Genomic DNA, 18,814 nt, shown 5'->3' on the forward strand with positions numbered 1-18,814 from the left:
TAAAGTTTGTCTATATGTACTCGTATCAATTTTTACCAAATTTGCGTACTATTTTTTGTAGATTTTATTTTTATGAAAAAACGGAACGCTGGATTTTTATAAAAACTACTGGATATCGAAAACAATATTTTCTGTTAAATAGTTTAAAGTTTAAAGCCAATATTTCAAATTTTTGAAAAGACATTTGTGTGGAAAATCAATTTTTACCAACTTTTGTTAAATTTTGTTTAGGTTTTTAATTTTTTGTACAAAAACTGTCAATTCGATCTTTTTCAAAGTTTAGCTGAATGTTAACAACAATAATTTTTGAAAGATAAAAGTAGTTTAAAGCCAATATCTACAATTTTTGAAAAGATATTTGAGTCGAAAATCAGTTTTTACCAACTTTCGTTAATTTTTTGTAAAAAAAAACTGTCAATTCGATTTTTTTCAAAATTTTACTGAATGTTAACAACTATATTTTTTCAAAGATAAAAGTAAATTAAAGCCAATATCTCAAAGTTTTGAAAAGATATTTGAGTCAAAAATCAATTTTTACCAACTGTTATTATTTTGTTTTTGGTTTTTAGTTTTTGTAAAAAAACTGTTGATTCGATTTTCCCCAAAATTTTTCAGAATGTTGAAAACAATATTTCTTATAAGATAAAATAAGTTTGAAGCCTAAATTTTAAGTTTTTGAAAAGATATTTGAATCGATATTCAATTTTTACCAACTTTGAGTAATGATTTTTTTGGATTTTTATTTTTTATAAAGAAAAAAACTGTCAATTCGATTTTTATCAAAATTTTATCAGATGTCAAAAACATTATAATTCGTTGCGCAAAATTATTTTGCAGATGAAATCATATTTTAGTCGTAAAATTTTGGAGGTGACAAATTTTTTTTCAGTTTTTTTGATTAATAAAAAAACCGTTAAATGGATTTTAAAAAAAATATATTTCTTTTATATTTATATTATATAAAATTTAATTCAAGTCTCTAGCGTTTTTAGTTCGTAAGATTTTAGGTTTAACCAAAATGTTCACCTTTTTTTCTAACTGCAATGGAAAGAAAACCACAAACGCAATTTTTATGAGAGCCCTTTCTGCATCTTTCTGCCTTATTATCTGCATAACAAAATTTATTTGAAATCGATAACACTTCTGGTTCTTGAGCTATGGACGACGAAAAAACGTCGCGAACGTGCGGACATACGGGCGTACTAACGTACGTACACACGTACGCACATACATCTTTCTAAAAATCTTTTATTTCGACTCTAGGGACCTTGAAACGTCGAGAAATGTCAAAATTTTCAATTTGACAAATCGGACCCATTATAATAACTTTCTATGGGAAGTTAATAAAGCAAATGTTTGAAACTTTGTACAGTTAGTCTCAGTTATTAAAAAAAATAGATAAACATTCGTCTACAAAAATGTTATTTTAAGAAAAGTGGAATAACTCCAAATTAATACTTACATTATATGGAACATAAAAAGGTTTTGTAGGAAGTTAAAACAATAGAAGTTACTGCATATAACCATATTTTAAAACTGTGGTCATTATTTTTTTAAGCAAGGTTATTTTATAAGCAAGTTGTTTTTTATAACCCAGGTTATTCTAAAACTAGTATTATATTTAAGTCCATGTTAATTTGTAATCTGATTTAATTTTTTACACTTCTAGTTATTTTATAAACTTGATTATTTTGTAATCTTGCTAATTTTATATAATAAAGGATACTTTTTAACAGTAGTAGTTTTGAAACAAAGGTTATTTTTTACCCCAGTTTATTTTATAACCCAAGTTTTATTGTGGCCCTGACTTTTGTATAATTGATATTTCATGACAAAGGTTATTTGTAAAATAATTAGTTTATTAACCCTGAATATTTTTTAGCCAACTTATTTCTAAAACTTGGTAATTTTTAAACTCAAGTTATTTTATAACCCTAGTTAATTCTCAACCAGGTAATTTTGTAATTTTTTTTAAACAAGGTTATTTTTCACCAGGATAACCTCTTATGACCAAGGTTATTTTTAGCACAGGTTAATTTTTAATCCTCATTACTTAAAAACCCAGGTTATTTTACAATCCACATTTCAAGTTTCCAAAATGATCTTACTTCATTTTTACTGTTTATCACAAACTTTGTTATTCAATATAAAAATACCCACTGGGATATTCAAAAATAATTTAAATTAATCCCTGACGAAATTTCTTGGGATGAGTTTTTGGTTCTGGTGTGAGGTATTGTTTATACCTTTTCTTAGCTCATTCTCAGACCGCTTATAACGTAATAAAAACTCGTCAAAAAAATTATGAATTATGGACTTAGAAACTAACAAATCTAAAGGAAAAGATTTTTCCATCCGATTAGGTCGTTCAAATATACAAACTTTTTCTTTTGATATATTTTTTCACAGTACTTTTATTATACAAAAAAGCAAAGATTTGAAATTGCCAAAAACGACTACAAAAATGGTTTCTTTTAGATTTTTTTCTTCAGAGTCAAGTAAAAGAGGTCTATACTGGTGTTCCACAATTAAATCAAGACTTTAAAGAGCCAATTTGTGAAATTATCAAACATTACATAAAGCTATAAATGCGAATGGTGCTCCCGTAGCCTTTGTATCTATTTGGCCGACTTTTAATTGCATAGATACAATTTTCTACAATTGTATATTATTTTAACAGTTTTTGCCATCTCTACGAGATGATCTTAAAAAAAGGATTTTATGCACAAAGCAGTACTAAAACCGTGCGTTGGTAAGAGTTTAGCATAAAACGCAATGAATACTTTAGTTCAATTCAAAAGTGAAATGCAGATACATGTAGACATAGCCTAACATTAGGAAGCAGAGAGTTTTCATATTCGGCTAAAAATATACACACACCCTGTTTTTACCAAGTGTTCCTTTGACATTTCAGCAACAAAAGAAACTGTCAAAAACAATTAAAAAATATAAAAACAAATGAAAAGATCAAAGAAAGAAAAACCAAAAAAGTGGATAGAGCAGACAAAAAAAGTAAATGTTGTAAATGTTGCATTTTAAGTAACTTTTTTTTTAATTTAAAACGTCGGATCTATTAATCCAAAATTTATATTCTTCCAACCTGTCTATCGTCAAAATCATAAAAAATGTTAATAAACTACGTGCTAATGCTTATTCTAAGCATTCACCTTGCAACAACAGCCTCTGTCAATCAAACAAGCATTTTCCATTCTGAAACGCAAAACCCTCAGAATAGTACCAATTCAAGTGCTCCGTTGGCTCTTCTACTTAAAGCCAAAGAAGATCAACCAAAAAATAAATCATTGGACAAATCTGAGGGAGTAGTGCTGAGTCGTAAAATTTTTAATACTAGCACCGTAAACGAACCGAAAAATATTCCAACGCCCCTTATAAAAATTGTCACCGAAGGCTCGGGAGTTTCTAAAGTTAATCCAAATGATACTACTTCTATTGTTCTCAGTGGTGTGAAAGTGAACACTCAAAAGAACTTAACTTCAACAACAACAAAGAAACCACCAATTGTTGGAGGTTCCAATTCAACTCAAATAAAAACTCACGAGACAAATGAGAATAAAACTAAGACCACGCCGACGACATTAGTTCCCCAAAATAAGACTTCCATAGTTGTGGCTCACTCCTCGTCTACGAACAGCACAAAGGCGTTCACGACGACAACAACTAGTACCACAACTACTTCCACCACGACCACAACAACAACAACTACTACAACTACCACAACGCCAAAACCTAAAAAGCCAACTATTACATCAGCTGTTGAAGATTTGCCCGAATTGGCCAGAGCCAATGCTGAAATAAACAACAAATTCCCTTCCGAAACAAAGTCTTCTTCTGGCAGATTTATTGTTGAAGATCCAGAGACACCTCATGCCCAACCCTCACAAGAATTGGATAGCAGACTCTATCGCAATCATCGCGATTACATTATTCCAATTGTTTCCATTATTTTTGCAGTGCCAATTCTAATGGGAATGGTCATTGTAGCCTATCGTCGATTCAAAGACTTCTGGTCAACTCGTCATTATCGTCGAATGGACTTTTTGGTCGACGGAATGTATAACGATTGACAGGGATATCAAGTCGGAGCAACATAATAAATGTTGTTATTTGCTGGAGTGAAGAACAAAACAAATTATAATGAGCAGGAGGAGGAGGAAAAGGAGGGAAGTGCAGAGGAAACAATTTGTGGCCAAATTTAAAATACAGTTTTATTTTTTTTACCCCAAACAAAAATTCGATTCCAAAATACGAGAGATATTTTCTATAATTAGGAACTATACTTCCATTACAAATATTTGCTGTGATTCATTTGGATTTTCTATGCATTGTATTATCGCATTGGTGCATTTTAATTTAAAATTTCCTTACGGCATCTTAATAAGGATAAGATTAAGTTATTATTTAAATTTCAAAAACAACAAACTCGCATTGTTATCTAAATTCAATTAATATTATTAAATGTATATTTTTGTCATCAAAAGGCCATCAACAGCAACTTAACAACTTTGTCCAAAGTGGTAAGACTTGTTTTGAATTTTTTGGTAATTTTTATTTCTACATGTTTTCTAAGTTTGGTTTCTTTTTAATTTTTGCTTTCATTGTTTTTCATATTTTTTATTGATATAATAATTTTATTTTTATTTTAAATCAAATTTTTGATGTACTTGGTTATAATGTTGAATCTTAAAAAGTGTTTAAACATTTAAAATACTGCTTTTAATAGCTGGTGGAAATGTTGTACCCATAAACTTTTATTATGTACGCTTTCACCATTACGCATTTATAAAATTAAAGTGTAAATAGGAAACGAGCGTTAGAATTCCCCAAAATAAAAAAGTAAAGTACTCAAAAAAGGAATGGAGCCACACGCAAAATGTCAGAAAAGAAACGAAAAAATAGATGAAATATTTACATTTTATGGTTTAACAACATTTCGTTATAACGTTTGTTTACATTAGTAATGCCATTGTTCACCTTTTTCCGATATTTGCTCTATAAGACGGTCTCAAATATTCAATTTGTACTTGCGACATTTAGGAACTATATGGCAAGTTTTGCATTCGTGCGAAATTTTGAATTTGAGGTTTTAATCAAACATGATATTACGATGGTAGAAAAGTCGAACAAAGTGGGTCCCGCGATTCCGTTCCTTATGTTTTGTCTGTCTGTCCACGCTCCTACATCCTAAACCATTGCGTCGATTGAGTTCAATCTTGGAAGATAAGGTTTTGAGCAGATTCGCGTTAGGCGATTTTTTAATTTTTTTTTTAGATCAAAACTAACAGTGGCCCGCATACAATTTTGTTGGTCAAAAAACGATAATTCGAATTTTCTCAAAAATAAACCGATAGATTTTTTTTATTTTCTCTAAAATTTTATTTTTTACCTTGGCTTTTTTTAATAAGAAAAACATATTTTTGAATTGCTCAGGAATGGTACCGCTCATAGAACCGTTATTTTGTTTTTTAATTTTCTCAGCAACTTATGAACTGATTTCAATAATTTTTTTTGAATAAGCTCTTATATTGATTTAACAACATTTGATTATCAATGGTAGGTATAAATGGCGATCTCAAGGCAACCTAGCGTTTTGATACCAAAAACTCGTTTGACCTTTGATTAAAAGGGATAGATTGATAGAGAAGCTTCATAGCGATTATGTTAGAGCCATTTTGTCGCATTGAGAAAAAAAATTAGGTCTCTAATCTTTGTCTCAGATAGCTCATCGAGTTCTTGAAAGAATGGTTTTCCAATGGTTTGCAGAGGAAATGGATTATGGTTTCACTTTCTCTTTGGTCTTTACAGCAACGGCAAAAGGTGTTGTAAGAGATACCCAACTTCTCTGCGTGAACTCCTATAGGCCAATGTCCGGTACAAACCGCAACAATCCTGGCTATGTCTTGCCTTGGCCTGCATAGAAGATCGTTTGTACGGGTTTTGTTATAGGTGGGCCATATCTTCCTAGATATAATGCAGTTTGGTAAATTGCTCCACCTTAGGTTTGATTCAGTTTGGTAGATAGAAAAGATTTTACCCTTCATAGCACCAAGGAATGTTAACCATTTCCGCAAGTGAGCTATGAAGGGCCGATCCTTGCCTGGCTAGCTCGTCAGCCCGTTCATTTCCCACGATACCACTATGGCCCGGAACCCAGATCAGGGTGACACCAAGGTTAATATTCAGGCTCGCAAGCTCATCGCGACATTGCTGGACCAATTTAGATGAGGATATGGCCGTGTTAATGGCTTTGACAGCTGCCTGACTGTCTGTAAAGATAGCCCCATTTCGGTTTTGGGTTGGGTTTTGTTTAAGTATCTTACATGCCTCCCTTATTGCCAGCAGTTCAGCCTGAAAAACGCTAGCAAAGACAGAAAGCCTAAAGGATTTGGCTACATTAAGGGACTCAGAAAAGATCCCAGAACCAACTCCGCACTACATCTTTGAGCAGTCAGTAAAGATGGTTGTGTCGAAACCTATCGACACGATGTCATCCTCCCAATCTTCTCTGGATGGGAAAATAACCTTAAAACCATTACTAAGGCTCAAAGTATAGGAGTGCAGTAGTCAGTGTCTACCGAGATAATATCTGAGGGAATCAATTTCGTTGTGTTGCTGTGACCATAAGGTTTTGACAACCAGCTATTTGATTCCTTCAGCCTAATAGCGCTGCAAGAAACTATGTATTTAATAAAAAGGTCGATTGGTAGAAGATCCAAAATAACGTTAAAGGCGTCCGGTGGGCAAGTACGCATGGCCCCTGTGGTGCCCACAGGTTCTCTGAACCTTATTAATGATATAGGCTTTTCTAAGAGCAGGCCACCACACAATCGAACCATATGTTAAGATTGTACATACTACGGCTGTGTACGTCCATAAAATCATCTTCGACTGAAGTCCCCACTTTTTGCTTCAGGCGTAGAAGGCAACACAGGCCTTTTTAACCCGTACTTCAATATTTAGTTTCCAGTTTAGTTAAGGATCGAGTATAACTCCCAAATATTTTGCACTGGAAGACAATGATAGGATTTGACCGTTGAGTCGAGGTAGCGTGAAGGGCGGTACTTTAGTTTTGGTGGTAAAGAGCAACAGTTCAGTTTTACTTTGGTTAACTCTTAGTCCACAACTCGTGGCCCAGTTGCTAACTTTCTTCAAAGCTGACTCCGTGATTTCACTAATCACAGAGGTGTACTTTTCTGACACCAATAGCACCAAATCATCCGCGTAGGCTACCCCCTTCACTCCACATCTCTCTAATTTAACGAGAATTGTATCCATGACCAGAAGCCCTGGGGTCTTCCCCTACTCACGTGTTTTGTTGCGATTGTATTGCCTAGAGAGGCTCGAATATTCCTACCACTGTGAGCATGGAAATAATCCATTGTCGAATGAAGTCTTCTACACCGAACTTAACGAGCGATTCTTCTATGGATTCTGTAAGACGTTGTTAAAAGCACCTTCTATGTCTAGGAAGGTGGCAAGAGTAAATTCTTTAACAATATTTGATTATCAATAGTGCGATTTGTTATTGTTTGAATTTTTAAAAAAATATTATATTTTTTTTTTGAAACATCGATATCTTAAAAACGGGTCAATATTTTTTTACGAAATTCAAATGTATGGCGTATATTTTCAATCTCTAAAGAACTGCATACCAAAAATATTTTTAGAACAAAATTGAAAAATTTTATATATAAAAAATATTTTTCAGGTAAAATTTTGAATCTTAAAATATTTTTTTTAAATTATTTTAACTGTATTTAAAGTAAATTATTTTGACAACATTTTTATTACATTCCTATCTTTTATCCAAATTAATGCATTTGGTACATATTTATGTATTTTTATAACTATAACTATTTTTATAATACCAACTATGGCCGTGTAGCGCCACTGCATCGGATTAACGAATATGATATGTTTAATCAACAACCTTTTTTTTTTAAGTGTCTATCAAGAACTAATATCTTGGTACTTTTGTATATATGATTTTAAAATATTATTCTTTAAGAATAAGGTTGTTTAGCACATATTTTACTTGCCTTCGCCTATATAAAAGAATAAATACTTAGTACTAGTTAAAAAAACGTACAACCTCTACAACTACTTCATAACTAAAATCCAAAACACACAAGAGCCTGATATTAATAGCAATTTCTTGTACTTGTTTGTATGCTTGTTTCTTTTTAAATTTAACGAAAAAAAAAAACTGAACGTAATAACTCCGTGTTTGCGCTGAAAACTTGTAGGAAAGAAAGAATGTGATTAGATTGTAGTAGGTACCTTCTACCTACCAATAACATTCTTTTACTATCATCAAAAAAATTGCATTATCTATCTATCTGCATAAAACTGAGCACGCCCAGTGAACTATTCTATGTTCGTTTTAGACACCTACTACACAACCAATAGGCGATCGCTTTACAATTTAAACATACGTACATATTCTTCCTCTTTGTTATCTTCAGATAATTTACTTTCCAACCTGGTTCTTCTAATATGAAATTGAAATAAGGCTATCCGAAGGAAAAGCTTTGAACGAAATATTTGAATACACATACAATTGTTTTCGTTAAGTACGCTTACAAGTATATTTCACTTCCGGGGTGAAATGTCCTAGGATGAGTTGCGTCTTGGGATGATGGGCGTTTTTTTGGACAAATCAAATGTCATTTATATCTTAGAAGACAAACTTATTTTACAGGTATATTTTAAAATCATGTATAGGTACTTTTTAAACAGACTCTTTGCATAGAGGAGCAAGTTCGTGCGACCCAGTCGTGCATTTTATTTATAATAATCACAGACCCAGGTACCACGAAGAGCTTCGATTAATGTGTCCTTGTCTTCAAATTGTCTGTCTTTCATGCCCAATGCAAAAGTTCCACGTCTTCTTATTGAATTCAACTTCTAACAACCCTCCAAGTGTGAATTGTGTCAAGGTTAAACTATTGTTCACTCGAAAAGACAACGCGTTTTCATGCACTGTTCCAAGTAACATGCTCTATTGCAAAATTCATTCGATGCTCCTTGTGTGCTTGTCTCAAAAAAGAGGTTTATTTTTTAGGTTTCGTTTCTGGTTAGTACAAATACTACAAATAACTTGTTTGTATTTTTTTAAACCGTTGATGTTCTGGATGATACTTCGTTTTTGGCCAATATTTTAGTCACTGGTAGAATGGAATTTGAGACAAGCGGAATTAACTTCTCTTCTCATGATGTTCTTGTTTCTACCTTTTTTGATGTTTCCCATAGTTTTGTGGATCAGCAATATGATTCCTTACAACTTTCTTGCTTCTGTTAGGTCTCTCTGCTATTTCACGTCCTGACAGTCGTAAATCCTTAAGAGAATCTAGTTTTGCTATTTCCATGGCCGCCAAAGCCTTTCCAGAGCCCATTTGTGTTTCGAGTTAATTTAAAACAGTTGTTTTCAACAATCTTTGATATTCTATAAACAAATTTTTTAAAAGTTCGCACTTGTAAACTCCTACACGGAATAATTAAAACTGTCCTCATCGTAGTAGATAAGTTTTTTATGCGATATTCTAGTAGTTTATATTTGATATTGGGAAATTTCGACGCTCCTTTTAATTTTCCCTTTAATTTTTTGAATTTGTAATGGTCAAATACGAACCTATTCACAACACATCCACCAGCTATAAAAAGCGAATATCTTTTTCCAAAATGTGTGGCCTCATCCCAGTGGTTGGTAGTGTATTTATTTTTGAAACTATTGCCAGTTATCTGGATCTTCTACCAATCGACCTTTTTATTAAATACATAGTTTCCTGTAGCGCTATTAGGCTGAAGGAATCAAATAGCTGGTTGTCAAAACCTTATGGTCACAGCAACACTACGAAATTAATTCCCTCAGATATTATCTCGGTAGACACTGACTACTGCACTCCTACTTTGAACCTTAGTAAGGGTTTTAAGGTTATTTTCCCATCCAGAAAAGATTGGGAGGACTTCCTGACTTTGCTAGCGTTTTTCAGGCTGAACTGCTGGCAATAAGGGAGGCATGTAAGATACTTAAACAAAACCCAAACCAAAACCAAAATGTGGCTATCTTTACAGACAATCAGGCAGCTGTCAAAGCCATTAACTCGGCCATATCCTCATCTAAATTGGTTCAGCAATGTCGCGATGAGCTTGCGAGCCTGAATATTAACCTCGGTGTCACCCTGATCTGGGTTCCGGGCCATAGTGGTATCGTGGGAAATGAACGGGCTGACGAGCTAGCCAGGCAAGGATCGGCCCTTCATAGCTCACTTGCGGAAATGGTTAACATTCCTCTTGGTGCTATGAAGGGTAAAATCTTTTCTATCTGCCAAACTGAATCAAACCTAAGGTGGAGCAATTTACCCAACTGCATTAAATCTAGGAAGATATGGCCCACCTATAACAAAACCCGTACAAACGATCTTCTATGCAGGCCAAGGCAAGACATAGCCAGGATTGTTGCGGTTTGTACTGGACATTGGCCTATAGGAGTTCATGCAGAGAAGTTGGGTATCTCTTACAACACCTTTTGCCGTAGTTGTAAAGACCAAAGAGAAAGTGAAACCATAATCCATTTCCTCTGCAAATGTCCTGCTTTGGCAAACACCAGAATGAAATGCTTTGGAAAACCATTCTTTCAAGAACTTGATGAGCTATCTGAGACAAAGATTAGAGACATAATCTTTTTTCTCAATGCGACAAAATGGCTCTAACATAATCGCTATGAAGCTTCTCTATAAATCTATCCCTTTCAATCAAAGGTCAAACGAGTTTTTGGTATCAAAACGGCGCACTACAGCGCTAATTGGATCTAAGGCTAGGTTCCCTTGAGATCGCCATTTCTACCTATCGCAAGTTATTCAAAACACAAAAAGCATCAAAATAATTTTGATATTGCTCAAGTTCTTGTGAAGATATTTTGTGACGTGAATATGAAAATCTGTATAACCGTTCATTTGAAAACAAAATTTCAGGAGTATTCACCTTTTCAAAAAAAAGATATAAAGATTATAACAACATGACTATTAAAAATTAAAACAAAAAATATCCAAACGGTGACCGTAAAACAGCTGTAAAAAAGATAAATAACACTGGTCAACATTGGTTTTGTCACACGACCTTTTATAGCTAATTTTGTTTTGTCAATGTAGTCTCATTATTAAATCACAATTGCCAAGTGTCAATTAGCCTCAGTTTTGTTGTGATACGGTATAACTAAAAACTTGTACTACGCAGCAAATTAACAGAACCGCTTCCAAGTAAACCGTTTTAAAAAATTTGTGGTTGCATTTTAAAACCTTTTTGTTTTAGCATTTTTTTATTATTACTAGTTGCAACTACGTTGAGAATGGCCATTCACACCCGCCCACTTCAGGTAAATGTGTTGACGAGGACGATGACTTTCAGTTTAAAGGAATCGCAAACGTGCCACATTTCATAACTCAAGGAGACTTAAATGATTTAGTTCGGAATCTAAATTTGTCCAAAAAACAATCAGAATTATTAGGATCTCGTCTAAAAACTAAGCGATCTAGAAAAATCTGCATGGAAGGCTTTTAAAAATGTTGTTGCAAATTTGTTGGGTAACTACAAGAGTGACAGCTACAGGGAGTTGGTTAGCGAGCTGTTAATGACATATAAAGCTTTGGGTTGCAACATGTCACTTAAGATCCACTTTTTAGACTCCCACCTGGATTTTTTTCCTGACAATTTAGTGTCTGTCAGGGACGAGTTGGGTGAGATGTTACATCAACATATTTTGAACATGTAAAAGCAGTAATAGGGCAAATGGAACCCAAATATGTTAGCGGATTTCTGCTGGGCAATTAAAAGGGACCAACCAGAAACGAAACATGGAAGAAAATCTAAGATTTATTAAGTCATTTATAAAAAAAATACAGTTTTGATTAGCAAGATCTTTGTTATTTCGCAATATTTTAAATTACTCAATAAAATAAATCTTTGGCCAAACATTTTTTTCACAATTAATTTTTCTTATGATCACCAACTAAAGCAAAAAATATCAAAAAAGTCCGTGTGGCAAAAAAGTTAAAATTTTGTTGACCAGTGTAATTTCCGGTTAAATTAACGAAAAAAGCTCAAAAAAGTAAGAAGCAGTCAGGTCTTGGCGCAGGTGATATGCTTGATGCTATTTTTCACCGCTTTCCCATATTTCCTTGACTCTTTGTCCAATTCTTCGCGGAGAAAAAGCTGTCAAGAATTTTAAATCTTCGTAGCTGTTTTCGCTGGCCAAAAACCTTAAAGTAAACGATAAGCGATAATGGGGTCAGTTAAGACAGAAGTTGTTTAAAAACATGCTTCTCCATGCGTACACAGTTTTAAAAATCTTCTTCATAAAATAAATAAATAAATTAGGTGGCGCAACACTCCATAAAGAACCAGGGCCTAGTGACTTACAACTCTCAACCATTCCTGTGTGCGAGTAATTTTGTAAGAGAAGGAAAAATCTTCTTCAGTTAAGTTAATACTAATTGTTACAATTCTATGTAAAATTGGATTATTTATGAGACGAATCATCTAGATGATTTTTCATTGCATCTTCTTTTCAATTTATCAAAGTTTATTTGAAGGATAAAAACATAACAGAGTAATAATAAGAAAATAATCCAATTTAAACTTCGTTTCAAAAAGAAAAGAAAATTTAACTGTCGCGTGTTAAGTTTTAGTAAGTAAATGTGCAAAAGTGGTTCTTATTTAGATTCTGATTTGTATTCTGAAGTAAAGTTCTTTTCTTTCCAGGAAAATGATTCAATAGTGCGATAAAGTTTTAAGATACTCCTTTTAATTTACTCGTTTGTATTTACAACTGCATCTGCCTTAGGGGCCAGTTATAGCTTTCATTGAAATCGATCCGGAAAATTGATCGGAAATAACACAAAGAATTTTTTTTTAAAGTTTAATTGCGGATGTAGTTATTTTTCGCTAAAAATATATTTTTCTATTTTCCAGCTGTTAGTTTTATGTTGAAAAGTGAAACGAATCCACTGATTTGTGTTCCAATTTCGCACAATTCCAATGGGAGATTTTTGTCAGTAAAAATTGTTCGGTTAATTTCTATAAGAAATTTTTTTTTCAATGACAGACATTTTTTACTGATAGCTATAAACGATTAGATTTGTTTGAAAAACGGAAACAAGTTGATTGTGTCTTCACAGACTTCAGTAGGGCCTTTGATAAATTGCGCCATAAAACGTTAACTTAAACCCCGAGGCTTTAACGATATATTTGTTAGTTGGGTTTCGTTGTACTTATATAATGAACACACAGCGTAGTTTTTAGAAATGATCAGTCATCATATTTTTATACCAACTCTGGCGTACCACAAGGTAGCCACTTAGGACCCTTACTGTTTATTTTGTACGTTAACGACTTACCTTCTATCTATCTAACACTCATCTGTTTTAATTTACGCTGATGACATTAAAATTTTCTAACGTATCGACTCACTTGACGACTGTTTACTCCTACAAGAGAATCTAAATAGTTTTCGCGAATAGTATTGTACAAATAAGCTTTTACCAAACATAGACAAATGTAAATCAATGTGTTTTACACGCAAACAAAATGTTTTGACTTTCAATTATCAATTAGACTCTTATTTGACTAAACTCTCTAATTTCTCTGAATTAGGTATCATTCTTGAATCAAAATTAACTTTTACAAATCACTATGACTATGACTATGAAAAGCAAATAAGACCCTCGGATTTATAAAACGATTTTCACATGATTTTCGCGAACTATATATTCTTAAACTTCTTTATATATCATTTGTAAGATCAATATTGGTCTTATAAACAGAATAGAAGGAGTACAAATCTATGGGACGAATCTTCTTTCGCTCTCGTACAGTTGCAAGAGTACTGAAAGACATTGACATACACAAATCCGCTGGCCCGGATAGTATCTCCCCAATTGTTCTGAAGAGGTGTTCTTCATCGCTGGCAAAACCACTGCGTAAACTTTTCCATCTTTCCCACTCTACAGGTCTTTTTCCGAGCGGATGGAATATAGCATTTGTCCAGCCTTGCCCTAAAAAAGGCGGAATCTCCTTTCCCTCTAACTATCGTCCAATAGCACTCACGTCCCTTCTTTCCAAGGGAATGGAAACTCTGATTAATTATCAGCTCAAAAAATATCTCGAAGAACGGAAGCTTCTTAATGACCGACAGTATGGTTTTCTTAGCAATAGGTCCACTGGTGATCTCATGGTTCATCTCACCGAACAGTGGAACAAATCTTTACATCGTTTTGGAGAAAGTAAGATTATTGCACTTGATATTTCAAAAGCATTTGATAGAGTTTGGCACCAAGGTCTCTTATCGAAAATGCGTGCTTTTGGTATTGATGAATCTCTTCTTCGTTGGATTAGAAATAACCTTTCTAACCGTTCAATACAAGTTGTATTGGATGGTTACAAGTCTGAAATTCATAAAATAAATGCTGGTGTTCCCCAGGGCTCCGTTTTGTCTCCGACACACTTTCTTATATCCATAAATGATCTTATGTCTGCCACTTCTAATCCATTAACCTGTTTCGCCGACGACAGTACCCTCAGCTTCTCATACTCGTTTATTGATTCACTTCCTTGTCCTTCGGATGTGGAACTTCAACGGCAGCGTATGATAGGCTCATTAAATTCTGATCTTGACAGCATTGTACAATGGGGAATCAAAACCCGTGTAGAATTTAATGCTTCGGAAACTCAATGCTGTCTCCTGTCGTTAAAGCGTAACACACCCCTGATGCCACTATCCATGAGTGGCACTTGAATCCAGGAAACTAATCAACTTTTAGTACTCGGTATGTGTATCACAGATCACCTTTTATGGAACGATCATATATTTGATATTGCCAAAAATGCTGCCAGGTGTTTTGGATTTCTCCGACGGTGCAAGAAATTTTTCACCCCTTCTGATCTGGCTGTAATTTAAAAAACCTTCATCTGTCCAAAGCTTGAATATAATTCGCAGGGGGGCAGGTGCCCCTAAAAAAAGTTTAAACCTCTTGGATAGAATATAAAAAAGGCTTTAAAAATGATAGGCGATAGAACTATAACACCGCCGCAATGTTTCATGCCTTTCGTTGTTTTATCGATATTTTTACCAACAATGTTCTGTTGAACTAGCCAGTTGCATTCCACCCCTCAAACGATTCAGCCGTAATGCTCGCACTTCCAGGAATGCTCATCAGTTTACCCTTGAGCTCAATTTTGGGCGTACTGTCAACGTCAAGTATAGAGATTCTTTCTTAAATCGCACATCGAGAATGTGGAATGCTTTAGCCAACTCTGCTTTTCCCTCCCATTTTGATGCTCAGAACTTTAAGACCAATGTGCACCGGTATCTCCTTTTAAATCCTTTCCTTTTTTCCTAATGCTCGCACTGTGTTTAAATATAAACATATAAAGGGTACTAATAACCCCTTGAGTGCCTGCAAATTATAAAAAAAAGAGAAGATTCATGCGCTTCTACCTCCGTTTCTTCCTATGGTCCAATAGGCCCGAACTTCCACCGTACAATCATAGGCTTACGCTTATAAATCTTCCATCGCTTTCTAAACACAGAGAGTACATTAAACTTTATTTATAGCCGTTCAAGTATTAGAAGACAAGTTCCTTTACGTCCTACATCAAGCAGATCGAGCTATGCCAAAAACAGTCCCCTCAACCAATTGATTGCAGTTTACAACAAGTATTACGTTTTGGTATATTCTGTAAGCGATGATTTCAAAAGTAAAACATTTAAATTAAATTTTTTCAACACTTAAGCTTTTTTTGGCAAATTGCTTAAAGCATTGTAAATCTATTAATCTTAGAATAATTGTAATATTAGTCTTAAGTTTTAACTTTAGTTTGTTTAACGAATTCAATAAATAAATCAATTACTTGTATGGCTCTCCTTTTGTTGTTCGTAATATGCTCCCTAGAAAAACGGTAATTTTTTATGATGTGAACACTTTGAATTCGCAAGGCTTTGGAATTGCCAAATAAGAACAATTCCAACAACAACTCCAATAAAATCTCATGCAAATCATGTTCCATTTAGCAACAACAAATTCTAGATTTGGTATAGATAGTTTCTAATAGTAAACTCTTGAGTCAATTCATCAATAAAATTATATTTTTGTGTGTTGTTTTCTACAGAAAAATATCAATCTTTTATTGGAATCACAATTTTCTATTTTCTTAGTTTAAATTTATAAAAAATCTAATATTCAAACATTTAAAAGTAGCTAAAATATTTTTTACTATATTTAGGTAGTCTCACATTTATTATTTTTCAAATACTTGTAACACTATGTCTTTTATTTAATTACAGAAACAGGCTTAATCAATTTAACTGATGGATCTGATGACACTTTTACTAACCCTTCTTCCATACATTAAACGTTTTCTTATAAGAAAATTACATCAGGATTATAAATAAATCAAAATAAGAGATTAACGAAAACTTAAATAAACTGTTAAAATATATCAAACTGCAGGTAAATATTTTTGTAAAGCTTGAACTATCACTAGTAATTAAATATAAACAAAACAAAAAGTGAGTTAAAAAAAGTTGCAATACGTATTGAAAATACAAACGAATAATCTATACTAAATAAGATAATATTTTATTTAAGCCAAAATATGTATAATCATCAACAAAACAAAAAGTTAAACAAAAAACACAGCCAAATACAAAAAATAAAAACAACAACTAACAAAAATCTCTCTCATAGTGTTGGTGCAAAAACATAAATAAATAATAAACATTATTTTTAGTGCCTTAAATGTATAAAAAAAATATGAGTTTTTAAAATTATAAGTATGTACGAAATATGTATTAAAAAAAGCTTAAAACATGAAGTTGACTATAATCTGCTTGAAAAATGTAATCTGTAAATTTAAATGTGAATAAAAGAAAAAATAAAAACATTTTAAATTTAACAAAATTACTATTCAAAATAATTTCAATAATTAATAAAATGCATATATTTAAATATATTTTTCTACTAGACAGTATGATATTAACTTGATGTATTTACAAAGTATTTAAATAAAATAATAAAAACATATTTGAAAAATACAAAACAAATAAAAAAAAATAATTATAAACAACCCATAATTACCTTTGTAAAATGTAAATTATAGTGTTGTGATACAAAAATTAATTATCTTATATAATTAATGTACCTATGTTTATTGAAAAGAAAAAAAAAATTATTTGCGTTTATGAAGCATTTTCCTGGAATTATTAGTTTCGATTTTAATTTTAATTCGTTTGAATATTAACATTTATGATGAAGATATTAAAAAAAAATTATAACTTTGTGATTTTAATTGTAAGAAATATGAAGCAATAAAATTGTAATATGTTAACAAAAATTAATGTTTTTTATTCGAAGAAAAAAGGTAAATAGGAAACATTCAGAAGTCCAGTTAAAACATTTCAAAACACATTTCGTGGAATAATAAATGCCTCTTGGTATGTACAATGTTGGCCAAAACATTACAACCTAAACTACCTACATCTTAATGTCATTAAAAAATCACTGTAACTAATCATGTTAACATTTTTTGTAAAATTTTTAATACAATATGTATAAACTTCTGAATAGATCACAAGAGAAAATAGTTTTCAAAAAGGTTTATTAAATATGACTTAAGTAGGACAGTAAACCCAATTTTTTACTGGACAAAATAAAATGAATTTTTATTGCTATTAGTCCGTTAACTACAATATTCATTCCTCATTATTAAAGGTGTTGGCAAACGAGTGCAGTTGAATCTATTTATTGGACGTTATTTAGTTCACGGGCAAGCTAATCAGTGTTCTTTGCTAACTTTTGTAAAATGACCGGAAACAAATACTCTAACGAAATGAAATAAATAATTATAAAATAATAAAAGAGGCTGGGATGCGACCCACACTGATAACTTTTCACCCCGTCTGTCGATTTGTCATGCTTTAAAGTTTGTCTATATGTACTCGTATCAATTTTTACCAAATTTGCGTGCAATTTTTTGTAGATTTTATTTTTTATGAAAAAACGTACTGTTAAAGCCAATATTTTTAATTTTTGAAAAGCTATTTGATTCGAAAGTAAATTTTTACCAAGTTTTAGTGTTGTTTTTTTAGAGTTTTATTTTTTGTAAAAAAAACTGTCAATTCGATTTTTTTTTTAAATTTTACTGAATGTAAACAACAATATTTTTTGAAAGGTAAAAGTAGTTTAAAGCTAAAAACTACAATTTTTGAAAAGATATTTGAGTCGAAAATCAATTTTTACCAACTTTTATTAATTTTTTTTTAGGTTTTTATTTTTTTTAAAAAAAACTGTCACTTGTGAATTGGGTTGAAATAAATAAATTGATAAGTCGATATCAGGCTTGTTTCCGGGCGGGCCTTTCAACGATTGTTCAAATTTTTGCTCTTACGAGCATTGCCAGGCTATTTATAGACAAAAAGAAGCCCCTATACACTTCTTTCGTCGACTTTAAAGCTTCTTTTGAACAGTACATCACTTCTATATAAGCTAGCAGTTATTGGTCAACCAAATTTATTCGGATTTATGAACAACTTTTATTTAACACGTCTGCAATGGTTTGTAATGGTATATCTACCTACATATGTCAAAATCCTTTAAAATCTAAACAGGTGTTCCACAAGGCTGTATATTGAGTTCGCTAATGTTCGCTCTTTCAATAATGTTGAAAATAAAATTACCGGGAGGCGTCAACTATGGCGATTTATCTTTGAAAATCTATGTTGATGAACTGGTGGTGTTTTCTG

General features: G+C 32.4%; 1 protein-coding gene across 1 annotated transcript; it reads left to right on the forward strand.

Annotated features, from left to right (window-relative positions):
• Positions 1–2,958: 2,958 nt before the first annotated feature.
• LOC129946363 (uncharacterized) lies at positions 2,959–16,444 on the forward strand. Its single transcript, XM_056056512.1, has 2 exons — positions 2,959–4,535; positions 16,358–16,444. Exon 1 carries the CDS (start codon positions 3,126–3,128, stop codon positions 4,083–4,085), a length of 960 nt encoding a protein of 319 aa, XP_055912487.1. The 5' UTR covers positions 2,959–3,125; the 3' UTR covers positions 4,086–4,535; positions 16,358–16,444.
• Positions 16,445–18,814: the final 2,370 nt, after the last annotated feature.

This window comes from Eupeodes corollae, chromosome 2 (assembly GCF_945859685.1).
Source record: "Eupeodes corollae chromosome 2, idEupCoro1.1, whole genome shotgun sequence".
Taxonomy (NCBI): domain Eukaryota; kingdom Metazoa; phylum Arthropoda; class Insecta; order Diptera; family Syrphidae; genus Eupeodes; species Eupeodes corollae.